The sequence below is a fragment of the Saccopteryx bilineata genome, chromosome 3 (assembly GCF_036850765.1).
Source record: "Saccopteryx bilineata isolate mSacBil1 chromosome 3, mSacBil1_pri_phased_curated, whole genome shotgun sequence".
Lineage (NCBI taxonomy): Eukaryota > Metazoa > Chordata > Mammalia > Chiroptera > Emballonuridae > Saccopteryx > Saccopteryx bilineata.
The window spans coordinates 219,705,234-219,722,682 of NC_089492.1; the positions used below are offsets into that span (position 1 = coordinate 219,705,234).

Consider the following 17,449-nt stretch of genomic DNA (forward strand, 5'->3'; position numbering starts at 1 on the left):
AGGAATCCCATTATGCCTCAGATAAGTGACTTTGTATCAGAGACTTCTTTATTTGTATATTGGATTAAAGGTTTTGATTTCTACACTATAAAATGGAGGCAGACCGGGAGCTTGCTCTCTCAGTTCCTGAGATTAGCATTAGAGCAGAGAGCAGGTTGGAGAGAAGGGAAAGGCCACGTGGAGGAGAGGAGAGGTTGCCAAGACAGTGGACTGCTGAAAGAGTAGCCAGTTAGTGCAGAGTTTGTGTAGAGAGAAGGAGATGGGGAACAAAGGAGAATGAGGCTAGTGAGCTAGAAACCTTTGATTCTAGGAAACTTGAATAAGTCAGTAGCTTTGTGAGTGCTGAATGAGTGGGTTTTGGAGCCCAGAGAATGTTTTTACTTGCCCGCCGGGTGCAAGCAAGGATTAAAAATAATGTCCCACCAGTTTGTGGCTCTGTTGTTTCATTACCATCTCTCTGAATCCAGTGCAAACCTGCATAGGCCAGGCTGCTGTGATGGTGACTGTGGATACTGGCTTTACAAGAGGGAAATAATTATAATTTGATGACCCACTTAGTCTCTCAAACTGAGTCATTTGTATTCAGTAGCTAGCAATAATTGCTCAGAATTTTCCCGTGAACATTCAATATTTCTAAACTGAGCCCATACTTATTAAAAATTAACACAATGAATGTAGTAGAAAATTCTTCAAGTTTTTCTATTTAGTTAATTATCCTCTTTTGGTCAAATAAGTTTGTAAATAAGATATATATGTTTGCTTGCTTATAGTTTGCATTGGGTGTGGGAGACAGGCTGTAAGGCCGCCAAGTCATTATAGCCTAAGGCTTAGTTTTAAGACTAAGCCTTTCCTGCCCTTTTAATACCAAGATCTTTTCAAAACTAAGCTTTTCCCCACACCCTTGACTGTTGCATGATGTGGGGTGATGCACTCTTATGAGGAATCCAATTTATGCCTGAGATAAGTGACTTTGTATCAGAGATTTCCTTATTTGTATATTGGTTTCAAGGTTTTGATTTCTACACTATAAATTGGATAAACCAGGGGCTCATTCTCTCTCAGTTCCTGAAATTAGCATTGCAGGAGAAAGAAAGCCAAGACGGCAGAGTGCTGAAGGAGAAGCAAGATTGTACACAGAGAAGGAGATGGGGAACAGAGGTGAATAAGGCTGGTGAGGTAGGAACCTTTGATTCTAGGAATACTCAGATAAGTCAGTGGCTTTGGGAGCCCTGAATGGAAAGGGAAGTGTTTTCCCACTGTGTGTATTTCTTGCCTGCTGGGTGCAAGCTAGGATTAAAGCTAATGGCCCATCAGTTCTTGGGTCTGTTGTTTCCTTACCATCTGTCCAAATCAAATGTGAACTTGCACAGGCCAGGTGGCTGTGATGGTGGTTGTGGCACTGGCTTTACATCCTCTTAACTTACTTTGTTGTAAAGTGACCAACGAGTTCCCCAAAGACACCAAGTCTAGATGAAGTTTTGAGGAGATTATTGGCCAGTGACTACAGGGGGTTGAGACGAACTCCAATCCTGCAGCCTCCAACACAGCTCCGAGGCCCCTTTTTATAGACCAAATTACACACTGACTGGGTTTGGGAGGAGGGGGAGCATGGTACAAAGGCATTAATCTCAATAACAAGCTCACTAAATTTTACTGCCTCGTTACAATATTTATCTATAGGATCTATCAAAAGGAGAACATTGCTACACCCTAAAGCAGTGGTCCCCAACCTTTTTTGGGCCAAGGACCAGTTTAATGTCAGAAAATATTTTCACGAACTGGCCTTTAGGGTGGGATGGATAAATGTATCTCGTGACTGAGACGTGTCAACAGTGAGTCTTAGATGGATGTAACAGAGGTCATTTTTAAAGAATAAAACATTGTTCAGACTTAAATATAAATAAAACGGAAATATTGTAAGTTATGCATTCTTTCTCTGCGGACCAGTGCCAAATGGCCCAAGGACTGGTACCAGTCCATGGCCCCGGGATTGGGGACCACTGCCTTAAAGGCTTTTAAGAAAAGGACAGTGAAAGGATTCTCAGATAAGTTCCATCTTCTTTGCTCTGTAGTTACATTATGACTTATCTGACCCTGTTGCCCTTGGAAGCCCTTCCTCCTGCATTCTTCTCTTTCCTTTCCCACAGAACGGAGGGGGTAAGAGGCCTGACTTTTCCTCTTTAAAATGGCGTTGCTAATGCTAAGTTTTATAGTTTCTTAGCACCTTATCACAACTTAAATATTCTACAATGTAATTCAGAGACACCAAACACTTCCAGGTCTTCATAACTAGATATTTCTCTTTGTAACCCAGATTTCTTCAGAAAAGCTAAGAAAAAAAAATTTATGACCTTAAGTGAACATTTTATTTCAAAGTGTATTTGATTACTTTTTATTTCTAGAATAACTTAATGCACAGAAAATCATTGGGTGAAAAAGATTGAAATGAAAACTTTGAACCACTTAGATTTTTACTGAAGTTATATTAATGAAGCACAGGAAAGTAGCAGTATAAATGAACCGTGGTGACTAGAAAGACTGTTTTGAACTTAACCCAAGATAATTTTGCAAGACTCCTACAGATAAGCTTTTTCTGCATACAGATAAACAAGTCAGGAGTACATGACATAAGTATTGGATGGAAACTTTGGTCATTATATTTTAAGAAAAACAGAAAAAGGGTTGTCAGGAATTTGGAACAAGAAAATAAGTGAAATAGATAAAGGAAGATGAGGTCAATACATACTCTGTGAACCTATGGGTTCTGTGATCAAAAAGTGTATTAAGTATTATTTTATTTCTCCTAGAGAATAACAATATGCAATAATTTTAGGTCCTGAGAAAATAGGCAGTATTGTAATACATTAATTTTATTTTTTATTTTTTACATTATTTGAACCTATAAACCTTTATTTAAGAAATAACTAATACTTTTTTTTGTTCAAAACATAATTTGAAAACTAAAAAGTTAAAAAATGAAGTATGTAATTGCTATTATTGGTAACTACATAAGTCAGGATTGCTGAATTATAGAATAATTAGACCAAATATTGTTTGGAGAAGATGCTTAATAAGTTAGTAGAAGAAGGGTTCCAAATATCACTGATAAGGAATTTATATATTATCCAAAGGCTATGAAGCTATGAAGAGTGGTAAAATATTTTTAACAGGCATCTGGTATAAACAAATTTATATTTTAGAAATATTTTTGAGATATGTATTTAAACTATAATTGAGGTGTTGGTCAAATAAGTTTGTAAATATGATATATATGTTTGCTCACTTATAGTTTGCATTGGGTGTGGGAGACAGGCTGTAAGACGGCAAAGTTATTATAGCCTAAGGCTTAGTTTTAAGACTAAGCCTTTCCTGCCCTTTTAATACCAAGATCTTTTCAAAACTAAGCTTTTCCCCACACCCTTGACTGTTGCATGATGTGGGGTGATGCACTCTTATGAGGAATCCAATTTATGCCTGAGATAAGTGACTTTGTATCAGAGATTTCCTTATTTGTATATTGGTTTCAAGGTTTTGATTTCTACACTATAAATTGGGCAGACCAAGGGTTCACTTTCTCTCAGTTCCTGAAATTAGCATTGCAGGAGAAAGAAAGCCAAGATGGCAGAGTGCTGAAGGAGAAGCAAGATTGTACAGAGAGAAGGAGATGGAGAACAGAGGTGAATAAGGCTGGTGAGGTAGAAACCTTTGATTCTAGGAATACTCAGATGAATCAGTGGCTTTGGGAACCCTGAATGGAAAGGGAAGTGTTTTCTCACTGTGTGTATTTTGTGCACTGGAGGAGGCTAACCAGATTCACGAAATTTGCTTGGAAATGGAGCAGTGGCTGGAGAAAGAATCACAGGTTCATGAGTTGAAGATTGCACTGTATGTTGTGGAGAGCAAGCAGTGGTGGGAGGCTGAGGCTGAGGCCAGCGCTGGTGCTGCAAGCCCCATGGAGCAGAAGGTGGTGGCAGCCTGGTGCTCAAGCTCGGCAATGAGAGCTGGTGTTTTCAGTTCCTCTTTGGAGGGTGAGGAGAAAAGGGCTGAAGCTGCAATCCACAGTCTTTAGAAAATGAGAGCCCAGCAGCAAGGAGTACCTACTACACCCCTGGTAGGTCTGTGATTTGGGGACATAGGGGTGAATGTCATCATGCTATCTGGAGCAGAGATGAAAATGTTGACTGCCATTGTCATGTGCTCCTCTTTGGGACAGGGTAAGACCCTTCACCATAGCAGGGGTGAGGGGAGTGCCTGAGGCCCCATTTGCTTGGACTGTGTTGAGCAGATAAAATGTATTATGCTCACTTTGTTAAAGATTATGCTGCCCACGAGTAGGCCGTCACCCAGGTGATATTAATGTGTGTTGAGAATCCTTGTAGCCTGGGGCTTGGTTTTGGAATTAAGCCTTTCCCACCCTTTTTGATGTGGGGCGGTACAATCCAATCATACCTCAGAGAAGTGACTTTGTATTAGAGACTTCCCTATTTTGTATATTGGATTAGAGGTTGTGAAGCTACACTATAAAATAGGGGCAGAACGGGGGGCTTGGCAGCTCTTGGCTCCTGAGATTATCATTAGAGGAGAGAGCAAAGGAGAGCAGAGAAAGGCCATGTGGAGGAGGCCAGGAAAAGCAGCCAAGATGGTGGAGTGCTGAGTGAGATGCCAGTTTGTGTAGAGTTTGTATCTGGGATAAAAAAGGAGATGGGGAACTGAGGAGAATAAGGCTGGTGAGCTAGAAACCTTTGATTCTAGGAAACTCGGATAAGTCAGTGGCTTTGCGAGCACTGAATGTGAGTGGGTTTTGGAGCTCAGTGTGTATTTTTTACTTGCCCGCTGGGTGCAAGCTAGGATTAAAGACTATGGCCCACCAGTTTTTGGCTCCGCTGTTTCTTTACCGACTGTCCGAATCCAATGCGAACCTGCATGGGCCAGGCTGCTTTGATAGTGGCCCTGGCCTTGGCTTCTGGCCTTACAGACTGATTCCTGGACTACGAATGGAGTGGGTACTGGCTCTTTTGTTGGATAGACTTACAGATATTGGACAATATGAAACACCCTGATGGGGGTGGAGAGTGGCTTTGCTAGAGGCCCTCCTCCTGCCCTGGGAAGCTTTTCACATGGCTAGAAAGAAGTCCAAGGACATTTTGTGCTTTTGGCAAAGTGCTCAGAGACTGGTGAAATGTACCTTTGTAATTGTTAAAACTCTATAATTTGTGATGTTGTAATTTGTGTAATGTGCCTAATTTCCTTGTACAGGAATATTTGTGCTTTAGATTGTGAAGCAAGCAAAAGGGGTGGAATGTTGGTCAAATGAATTTGTAAATATGAGATATATCTTTGCTTGCTTATAGTTTGCATTGGGTGTGGGAGACAGGCTATAAGCTGGTAAAGTCATTATAACCTAAGCTTAGTTTTAAGACTAAGCCTTTCCTGCCCTTTTAATACCAAGATCTTTTCAAAACTACTCTTTTCCCCGCACCCTTGACTGTTGCATGATGTAGGGTGGTGTACTCTTATGAGGAATCCCATTATGCCTGAGGTAAGTGACTGTATCAGAGACTTCCTTATTTGTATATTGGCTTAAAGGTTTTGATTTCTACACTATAAAATGGGGCAGACCAGGCATAAAGACAGTAGCCAGTACCACCAACACAGCCACCTGGCCCATGCAGGTTCATACTGGATTCAGACAGATGATAATGAAACAACAGAGCCACAAACTGGTGGGACATTATCTTTAATCCTAGCTTGCACCTGGCAGGCAAGTAAAAACACTCACTGGGCTCCAAAACCCACTTATTCAGCACTCACAAAGCTACTGACTTATTCGAGTTTCCTAGAATCAAAGATTTCTAGCTCACTAGCCTCATTCTCCTTTGTTCCCCATCTCCTTCTCTCTGCACAAACTCTGCATTAACTGGCTTCTCTTTCAGCACTCTGCCATCTTGGCTGCCTCTCCTCCACATGGCCTCTCTGTGCTCTCCTCCTGCTCTCCTCTCTAATGCTAATCTCAGGAACTGAGAGAATACAAGCTCCCAGTCTGCCCCGTGTTATAGTGTAGATTCAAAACCTTTAATCCAATATACAAACAAGGAAGTCTCTGATACAAAGTCATTTATCTGAGGCATGATGGGATTGCACCACCCCACATCAAAATGGTTGGGAAAGGCTTAGTCCTAAAACCAAGCCCCAGGCTACAAGGATCCTGCCTGCCCACAGCCCACCCCCAATACACATTAATATAATCACGTCCATCCCACATAATCACCTAGGCAATGGGCTTCCATGTGGTTATCACCATCTTTAACAAAATGAGCATAATACAATTTATCTGCCCAAAACCGGGGGCTCACTCTCTCTCAGTTCCTGAATTTAGCATTGCAGGAGAGAGGCAGCCAAGGTGGCTGAGTACTGAAGGAGAAGCCAGTTTGTGCAGAGAGAAGGAGATGGAGGACAGAGGTAAATGAGGCCTTTGATTTTAGAAATACTTGGATGAGTCAGTGGCTTTGGGAGCCCTGAATGAAAGGGAAATGTTTTTTTTACTGTGTGTATCTCACCCACCAGGTGCGAGCTGGGATTAAAGATAATGGTCCACCTTCTTGGCTTTGTTGTTTCATTACCATCTGTTCAAATTCAGTGAGAGCCTGCATGTGCATGGCCACGATGGAGGCCCCTGGCTGTACATGAGTGTTGGGTAGATAAAGTATATTATGCTCACTTTGTTAAAGATGGCACTACCCACGTGGAGGCCGTTGCCCAGGTGGTATTAACGTGTGTTGGGGGCGGGCTGTGGGCAGGCAGGATTCTTGTAGCCTGGGGCTTGGTTTTAGGACTAAGCCTTTCCCACCCTTTTTGATGTGGGGTGATACAATCCCGTCATGACTCAGATAAGTGACTTTGTAGTAGAGACTTTCCTATTTTGTATATTGGATTAAAGGTTTTGATTTCTAAACTATAAAATGGGGACAGATGGGAGCTTGCTCTCTCGGTTCCTGGGATTATTAGCATAAGAGGAGAGAGCAGAGCAGAGAGCAGAGAAAGGCCCCATGGAGGAGGCCAGGAGAAGCAGCCAAGATGGTGGAGTGTTGAGTGAGAAGCCAGTTAGTGCAGAGTTTGTGCAGAGAGAAGGAGATGGGGAACAAAGGAGAATGAGGCTAGTGAGCTAGAAACCTTTGATTCTAGGAAACTCGGATAAGTCAGTAGCTTTGTGAGCACTGAATGTGAGTGGGTTTTGGAGCCCAGTGTGTGTTTTTACTTGCCCGCCGGGGAAAGCTAGGATTAAAAATAATGGCCCATCAGTTTTTGGCTCCGTTGTTTCTTTACCGACTGTCCGAATCCAATGTGAACGTGCATGGGCCAGGCTGCTGTGATGGCGGCCCTGCCTACTGTGAATAGAAATAACACTGAAGTTAGAGAAACCAGGAAGAAGCCAACTGCAAAAAGAAGAGAAAAATAAAAGCTTAAAATGTTGCTAGGAAGATGGGGCTAAAGTGAGGGGAATAAAATTAAAAGAGCCAAATTAATAGGATTAGGTGGCCACATTGAACGTAAGAGATGTGTAAGATTTAGGAATCTAGGATGAATTCCAAGTCATCACAGAAAGGTCAGGTACTATAACAGCTTAAAGTGCCAGGGGAGAGCAGTGCTGGAACTTTTAAATTGTTTTTGTAATAACTTTTTAACTTAAATCTTCTTGACTTAAACTTCTTGACTAAAGACACGGAAAACTTGATCACCAAGTAAAGTCTCTAGTGTATTGTTAAATAAAGATGAGTATAGAGAAGCATACTTCATCCCTGTTGTGGTTTAGTAGGAGAAGCCAAACTCTTTTCTAATCTATTACAGAAATTAGAGAGAGTTTTTTTGAAGTTATACAACTATATGCCCAATTCTCTACCTTTATTAGATGGAACTGGCTTCTTAGATGTATTATTTCTTTGGGAAAGAATTAAATCATGCAGCTAGATGAAATCTCTGGGTATGAGTAAGCATTTTTACACATTGAGAGGTTAATGGGTAGTAAATAGACTTCTAAGATGTGGTGATTCTTTCTAAGTGTAAAGGAGTAGAAAACCTGGGCACTGCCTCAGTTTCTATGAAGCTTCTTGACATTGATTGCAGTTCCTTACAGTTTCTTAATCTCATCTTGTCCTGTTTAATGTACCTAATCCCCACATCTTTCCCTTGATTAGGATCTTATTTCAAGAGAATCTTAAACAGTAACATAGCCTCAGGGATCAACAATAGGAATGAGATTTGCATCTGTTATTTGGTAATCTTCAGTTCTTTTTGGCCTCTGGTAGAGACATGGTTTGACCTTCCAAATTTGTTCATTGGCCTCTCAACACTGTTTATATTGCTGATAAATATAGTCTCCATCTTAGCCTGTTTTTCTCAGTCCTCATAGTTCATAAACTTACTTTTCCAATTTAAGGTCTATTGTTGTTCACTCTCATCTACTTTCTCTTTCTTCCAACAAAAGAGGATACTTTTATGCTCTCCTATGCTGCTCTTGGAAACCCAACAGAAGAGTGTTAGATCCTCTCTGTCTTAATCAGAGGACCACACACTAAGCCCACAGGCAACATCCAACTCTGTCATGTTTTTGTATGGTCTAAGAGCTTAGAGTGTTTTTTGTGTTTTGAAATTGTTGGAATATATCAATAGAAAAATTATATTTTATGACCTGTAAAAATTATATAAAATTTGAATTTTGCTTTTCATAAGTAATTTTTTATTTAGTCCTTTATTGATGGCCCATGGTTGTTGTTGTTGTTTTTAATACAAGGGCACAGAAAAATGTTGTAATTGAGATGATATAACCCATTGTAAGACCAGTAGCCATGGCCACTATCACAGCTCCCTGGCCTGTGCATGTTCATATTTGATTTGAACAGATGGTAATGAAACAATGGAGTCAAGAATTGGTGGGCCATTACCTTTAATCCTAGCTCACACCTGGTGGCGAGAAATACACACAGTGAAAAAACACTTCCCTTTCCATTTAGGGTTGCCAGAGCCACTGATTTATCTGAGTATTCCTAGAATTAAAGGTTTCTACCTCACTAGCCTTATTCATCTCTGTTCCCCATCTTCTCTCTGCACAAACTGGCTTCTCCTTCAGCACTTTGCCATCTTGGCTGCTTCTCCCCTGCAATGCTAATAGAAGGAACTGAGAGAGAGAGCCCCTGGTCTCCCTTATTTTATAGTGTAGAAATTAAAGCTTTTAAGCCAGTATACAAATAAGGAAGTCTCTGATACAAAGGCACTTATCTGAGGCATAAATGGGATTACTATTAAGAGTATACTACCCCACATCATGCAACAGTCAAGAGTGTGGGGAAAAGCTTAGTGTTGAGAAGATCTTAGCATTAAAAGGGTGGGAAAGGTTTAGTCTTATAACTAAGCCTTAGGCTATAAGAACCTTGCCTGCTTACAACCTGTCCCCCACACCCAATGCAAACTATAAGCAAGCAAACATATACATCATATTTGCAAACTTATTTGATCCACACCCATAAAGCCTGAACTATTTATTATCTGACTCTTTACAGAAAGAGTTTGCCAAACTCTGCTCTGGACCACTCCTTTCTCCATTAATATCTTACTATTCCAGCATCATTCAGGCCTTTCTATGGGGCTCCTACTTCAAGAATTAAGACAATAACCTTTATTGAAATAATTTTGTAAACTTACATGAAGTTTCTATCACCTTTTTTGCATCCTGTGAGAAAGATGAGAGCAGCAACCACTCAACAGACATGTTTTAGCGGTCTTTTAAAGTTCTCTCTTTTTCTTCAAGTCTCTACACCAGAGTAGGAAGAGTTTTATAGCTTTCCTCTGTACCACTGCTGCTAGTCTTCTGAAGAAAACCTTTCTCTGTCACCAAGCAGCCTGGTTCTTATGATAAAAAAAAATCTATCATAATAATGTGAAGGCTATAATTTCTGCTATTAATTTATAAATTCAGTTTACATGTTTAAAATATACTGTTATGTAAATATTATCTTGGACATGTGTTTATAGAAAGCAATCAATTATATGTGAATTAATGTTTAAGAATAATAGATTGACTTAAGCCAAGGATAAATCCCCAATTTTTTTTTCCTACCATTTGTTGAATACTAATTGTTAGTTGGTCATATCATTTTTTAAGCAGTGTGATGAATGATTTACCTGTGCTTTACTCATTTAATTGTACCAAAAACCCAATGAATTATATTCTGTTATTATATTATTTTAAAATGAGGGGACAGAGATCTAGAGATATTAAATAAATTGCTTAATAAATAAGTGATGGAGGCAAAACTTGAATCTTTGTCAATATTATACAAATTTTATGTGTGTTTTTGTGTGTATGAGAGAGAGACACACACAGAGACAATCAGAAAACCTTACTTAAAATTGGAAAAGGCAGATTATACTACTAATCCTGGATAAAAGTTTTACTTACAATATTATACTAAGATGTACTAGGTATATGAAATGGAAGTATCTATCCAGCACCATAGAACATAGTTTTCAATTTCTTCATAATCATTATAATAATAAAATATTTGTGGAAAGTTTGTTAAAAGCCATAATTATTCTGAAATTACTACAGATAATGCATTGAAAGGTTGAACACTTCAGTTTAGTATGTCCTGTAAAGCATACTTCTCATGATGATGAATTGATGGTGATGGAATAGAAAGAAATGGCAGAGGCCCTGGCCGGTTGGCTCAGCGGTAGAGCATCGGCCTGGCATGCGGGGGACCCAGGTTAGATTCCCGGCCAGGGCACATAGGAGAGGCGCCCATTTGCCTCTCCACCCCCCTTCCTCTCTGTCTCTCTCTTCCCCTCCCGCAGCCAAGGCTCCATTGGAGCAAAGATGGCCCGGGCGCTGGGTATGGCTCCTTGGCCTCTGCCCCAGGCGCTAGAGTGGCTCTGGTCAGAGCGACCCCCCCAGAGGGGCAGAGCGTTGCCCCTGGTGGGCGTGCCGGGTGGATCCCGGTCGGGCGCATGCGGGAGTCTGTCTGACTGTCTCTCCCCGTTTCCAGCTTCAGAAAAATACAAAAAAAGAAAAGAAAGCAATGGCAGGAGAAAAAAATGGTAACATATATACATAACCACATTTTCTAATAATTTTTGTTTATTGAGAATGCATTTACTTTTCTTTTAATATATGTGATGCTTTTCCCTTTCGTTGATGACCTTTCAAATATATTTTTCTTTCATAGATAAAGTTGATTTTTTTTTAATTTATTTATTTTTTACAGAGACAGAGAGTGAGTCAGAGAGAGGGATAGACAGGGACAGCCAGACAGGAACGGATAGAGATGAGAAGCATCAATCATTAGTTTTTCATTGCGTGTTGCAACACTTTAGTTGTTCATTGATTGCTTTCTCATATGTGCCTTGATTGCGGGTCTTCAGCAGACTGAGTAACCCCTTGCTGGAGCCAGCGACCTTGGGTTCAAGCTGGTAGGCTTTTTGCTCAAACCAGATGATCCGTGCTCAAGCTGGCGACCTCAGGCTCTCGAACCTGGGTCTTCTGCATCCCAGTCCAACACTCTATCCACTGCGCCACTGCCTGGTCAGGCAGATAAAGTTTATTTTTAATACTATAATATCTTGATATTCTAGATGTTTCGTTAAGAGAACATTTTATAAATGTTTTTATATAAATAATTTTAATAGCTTTCTAGATTGAATTCAGCATAAATTAAAGTATTTTCACAGTATAATTTTCTTGAATTTATAGTTTACACTTCATGCTTTCAGAGAAAATGTTAAAATATTTTTAGACTTTAAACTAAACAAATATACTGCTGTTAATCAAATAAGTTTGTAAATATGATATATATGTTTGCTCAGTTATAGTTTGCATTGGGTGTGGGGGACAGGCTGTAAGCAGGCAGGGTTGTTATACCCTAAGGCTTAGTTTTAAGACTAAGCCTTTCCCACCCTTTTAATACTAACATCTTCCCAACACCCTTTTAATACTAAGATCTTCTCAAAACTAAGCTTTTCCCCACCCCCTTGAATGTTGCATTGATGTGGGGTGGTGCACTCTTAAGAGGAATCCCATTTATGCCTCAGATAAGTAGCTTTGTATCAGAGACTTCCTTATTTGTATATTGGCTTAAAGGTTTTAATTTTCTACAGTCTAAAATGAAGCAGATTGGGGGCTCTCGCTCTCTCAGATCCTGCCACCAGCATTGCAGAGGAAAGGCAGCCAATATGGCAGAGTGCTGAAGGAGAAGCCAGTTTGTGCAGAGTTTGTGCAGAGAGCAGGAAATGAGGAACAGAGGTGAATAAGGCTGGTGGGGCCTTTGATTCTAGGAATACTTGGATGAGTCAGTGGCTTCGGAAGCCCTGAATGGAAAGGGAAGTGTTTTCCCACTGTATTTTTCTGCCCGCAGGTGCGAGCTAGGATTAAAGGTAATGGCCCACCAGTTCTTTACTCTGTTGTTTAATTGCCATCTGTCTGAATCAAATGAGAACCTGAATGGGCCAGGCTGCTCTGACGGTGGCTGTGGTTACTGACCTTACAACTGCTAACAAAAATTAGGGGATATTTAAAAATGAATAGGAAGCAATGAAATATCCCCTAAATTTTGTGAGCAGTAGATCTATAGGTCTATATTTATGTCTATAAGTCTGGATGAAAACATGATCTGCAACTGACATATTACCTTTTATATACATATAGGACCAAATGATATGTATACGTAAGGGTAACAAAAGTAAAAATAAACTAAAAAAAGAAGAAAACATTTTTTTACCATCTTTATGAAATAATGTTTGGCATTTTTAAGAACAGTTTCCTGTATCATACTTCAGAAAACATAACAAATAATTGAAAAATTTAAAATGTATTCATTGTGGGTATTTTAGAATTGATTTTAAAGAGAAAGAAATATTGTTCTGTTGTCCCATCCATTTATAATGCATTAATTGGTTGATTCTGTATGTGCAAACTTGGTGCATTGGGACAATGCTCTAAGCAACTGAGCTACCCTTCAGGGATACTCATTGTGATTTAATTTGCTTTGTTACATTGGTATAAAAAATTCGGGACATAATGCACTCAAGAGAATACCATCCTATTAGTTTCCTAGGGCTGCAGTAACATGGTACCATAAACTTGGTATCTTAAGATAACAAACATTTATTCTTTCATAGCTCTGGAGGCTATAAGTACAAATTCAAATTATTGGCAGGGCCATGCTTTCTCTGAAGGCTCTGGAGGAGGATCTTTCCTTTGCTCTTCTTACCTTTTAGATGTGGCCCAGTAAACCTTGGCATTCTTTCTATTATAAACACACCTTTCCATATCTGCCTCCATGGTTACATAACATTATTTCTGTATCTTTTTATGTCATTGTGTGCAAATTTCCCTCTTCTAATAAAGGCTGCAATCACACCCAGGCCAGTTGACTCAGCTATACTGTAGATGTCCCAGGTTGGATTTCCAGTAGGGGAACACAGGAGAAGTGGCCATCGACTTCTCCACTCCTTCCCTTTCCCTCTTTATAACTCTCTTCCTTTCCCTCAGCCATAATTTGTTGGTTTGAGCAATGTTGGCCCCGGATCCTGAGGATGGCTCCATGGCCTTGCTTCAGGCACTAAAATAGCTTGGTTGCAGAGCAATGGAGCAGAGTTCCCAGATGGGCAGAACATCACCTGGTAGGGAGCTTGCCAGTTGGATCCTGGTAGGGGAGCATGTGGGAGTCTGCCTCTCTGCCTCTCAATAAAAGAAAAAACTGCAATTACTAGATTATGATCTCCACTAATCCAGTATGTTCTCACCTTACATTTGCAAAGACCCTATGTTCAGATCAAATTACATTCACATATAATCGGAGTTAAGACTTCAATGTATTTGAGGGGGGCACACTACACAATTTAATCCAGAAAAATCATAATTATTTTTATTTATTTAATTTTTTCTTCTTTTCCAAATTAGAGGAGAGGAGATAGAGAGACAGACACCCACATGAGCCCTGACAGGAATTTACCTGGTAACCACACATGGGCAGATGCTCTTCTCATCTGGGACCATCTTCTCAATCAAGCTATTTGGACCTTGAGATGGAGGCTCCATGGAGCTATCCTCAGCACCTGGCCAAGGTGCTCAACCCAATCGAGCCATGACTGAGGAAGAGGAAGAGAGAGAGAGGGAGAAAGAGAGAGAGAGAGAGAGAGAGAGAGAAAGAAAGAAAGAAAGAAGAAAGAAAGAAAGAAAGAAAAGAAAGAAAAGAAAGAAAGAAAGAAAGAAAGAGAAAGAAAGAAAGAAAGAAAGAAAGAAAGAAAGAAAGAAAGAAAGAAAGAAAGAAAGAAAGAAAGAAAGAAAGAAAGAAAGAAAGAAAGAAAGAAAGAAGCGGGAGGCAAAGACTAAAGAAACAGATGGTAGATTATCCTATTTACCTTGACTGGGAATCAAACCCGGAACAGCCACACACTGGGTCAACTGAGCCAGGTCGATTTACCACTGAGCCAACTGCCAGGGCCATAATATTTTATTAATTTTAAAAAAATATAATAATTATTTTTTATTTTTATTTTTAATTTATTATGTTTGCATAGATTCAAGTGTCCCACTGAATATAACTCCCCCACCCCTGTGTCCCCTTTTACACCTCCTTTATCTTCCTCCCCCTAACTCCTTTCCCCCTTCCCTCTAGGATTTGCTGTCCTGTTATCTATATCTCTGTGTTATGTACATTGTTTCACCAATCCCTTTACCTTCTTTGATCCCATCCCCTAAACACCCTTCCCTCTGACTGCTGTCCTTCTGGACCTTGTAACCCCACCTCTGCATCTATTCCATTCCTCAGTTCACTTTGCTCATTAGATTCCACATATATGTGAGATCATATGATATTTTTCTTTCTCTTCCTGGCTTATTTCACTTAGCATAACAATCTTCAGGTCTATCCACGCTGTCAAAAAGGAAAGATTTCCTTCTTTTTCACAGCCACAGCGTATTCCATTGTGTATATGTACCACTGCTTTTTAATCTACTCATCCACTGACAGACTCTTGGGCTGTCTCCAGATCTTGGCTATTGTAAATAATGCTGCAATAGCGTATCTTCTTTTGAATCAGTGATTTGGTATTCTTAGAATATATTCCTAAAAGTGATATAACTGGGTCAAAAGGCAGTTCCATTTTTAATTTTTTGAGGAAACCCATTACAATTCTCCACAGTGGCTGCACAAGTCTGCATTACCACCAGCAGTGCAGGAGGGTTCCCTTTTCTCTACATCCTTGCCAGCACTTATTGTGTGTTGTTTTGTTAATGAGTACCATTCTGAAAGGTGTGAGGTGGTATCTCATTCTGGTTTTAACTTGCATTTCTCTGATGATTAGTGATGTTGAACATTTTTTCATATGTCTATTGGCCATCTGTATGTCCTCTTTGGAGAAGTGTCTATTCAGTTCTTTATTCCATTTTTTAATTGGATTGTTTACCATTCTCGTGTTGAGTTTTAGAAGTTCTTTATAAATTTTGGATATTAACCCTTTATCAGATGTATTGTCAAATATGTTCTCTCATTGTGTAGTTTGTCTTTTTATTTTGTTCATGGTGTCTTTTGCTGTGCCAAAGCTTTTTGTTTGATATAGTCCCATTTGTTGATCTTGTCCTTTATTTCACTTGCCTGTGGAGATAAATTAGCAAAAATATTGCTATGAGAGATATCAGAGAGTTTACTACCTTTGTTTTCTTCCAAGATGTTCATGGTTTCACGACTTACATTTAAGTTTTTATCTATTTTGAGTTTGTTTTTGTGAATGGTTAAGTTGGTAGTCTAGTTTCATTTCTTTGCGTGTACTTGTCCAATATTGTCAACAGTATTTATTAAAGAGACTATTTTTACTTCATTGTATGCTCTTACCTCCTTTGTCAAATATCAATTGACCATAGAGGCATGGGTTTATTTCTGGGTTTTCTGTTCTTTTCCATTGATCTATATGCCTGTTCTTATTCCAGTACCAAGGTGTTTTGAGTACAATGGCCTTGTAGTATAACTTGATGTCAGGAAGTGTGATACCTCCCACTTTATTCTTCATTTTCAAGATTGCTGAGCCTATTTGTGTTCTTTTTTTTTTTTGGATTCATATAAATTTTTGTAATATTTGTTTTATATCTTTGAAGTATGGCATTGGGATTTTAATAGGAGTTGCACTGAATTTATAGATTGCTTTGGGTAATATAGCCTTTTTAATGATGTTTATTCTTCCTATCCATGAACACAGTATATGCTTCCACTTGTTTGTATCTTCATTGATTTCTTTTATCAATGTTTTATTATTTTTAGTACAAGTCCTTTACCTCCTTGGTTAAATTTACTCCTAGGTACTTTTTTTTGTTGCAGCTGCAATAGTGAAGGGGATTGTTTTCTTAATTTCTCTTTCAGATAGTTTATTGTTAGTGTATAAAAATGCCACTGATTTCTGAATATTAATTTTATATCCTACTACCTAGCTGAATTTATTTATCCAGTCTAGTAGTTTTTTGACTGAGACTTTAGGGCTTTCTATGTACAGTATCATGTCATCAGCAAGTAATAATAATTTTACTTCTTCTTTTTCAATTTGGATGCCTTTTATTTCTTCGTGTTGTCTGATTACTGCAGCTAAGACTTCCAGAAATATGTTGAATAAGAGTGGTGAAAGGGGGCACCCCTGCCTTGTTCCTGCTCTTAAGGGGATTGCTTTTAATTTTTTCCCATTGAATATGATGTTGGCTGTGGGTTTGTCATAGATGGCCTTTATCATGTTGAGGTATGTTCCCTATATTCCCACTTTGCTGAGAGTTTTTATCATAAATGGGTGCTGAATTGTTTTGTTTTTTTTGTATCCTAAATGTCTTTATTGGGATGGTTCCCCACTCATCTTGATTTGGGGTGCTTTTAGTGCTGCTTCCTTCTGAAGGAGCATCCTTCTGTAAGCCTTGCTTTTCCACCTGTAGGCTGAGAGAGGATAGTGGAGCAGCCAACACACAAAACTACTGTTTGTGTATGGCTAAAGACAGTAGTGATTTTATAGTATCCTGAGCACTTCACATCCATGAAGTAGGAATTGGGGCTCTGCACCAGGTGCTTCTTCTTGTGTTTCCTCTTCTCCTCTTCTGGAGGGGGATGAAGGAGATCCTTAGCAAGAGGCATTTTGTCATGGGAGGATCATTACCACCGAAAAGGCTGGGTGCTGGATTTTATCAAATGCTTTTTCTGCATATATTGATATTATCATGTGATTTTTATCCTTTTGTTTATGTGATGAATCACATTTATTGATTTGTGAATATTGTACCACCCTTGCCTCCCCAGAATAAATCCAACTTGACCATGATGTATGAGTTGGGTAGGCTCAGATTGGCCTCACCCAACCAACTCCTCTACAGTTAGCACACATGGTGGGTTAGGGCTGCTGAGGTTGTGAATTCAACATTTGTGGGACC

At 39.4% G+C, this 17,449-nt stretch overlaps 1 protein-coding gene across 1 annotated transcript; it reads right to left on the reverse strand.

The window, feature by feature from the left end:
* Window positions 1–16,843: 16,843 nt before the first annotated feature.
* LOC136329003 (small ribosomal subunit protein eS27-like) lies at window positions 16,844–17,173 on the reverse strand. The gene has a single exon (XM_066264962.1). It carries the CDS (start codon window positions 17,154–17,156, stop codon window positions 16,902–16,904), a length of 255 nt encoding a protein of 84 aa, XP_066121059.1. The 5' UTR covers window positions 17,157–17,173; the 3' UTR covers window positions 16,844–16,901.
* Between the last annotated feature and the right edge of the window lie 276 nt (window positions 17,174–17,449).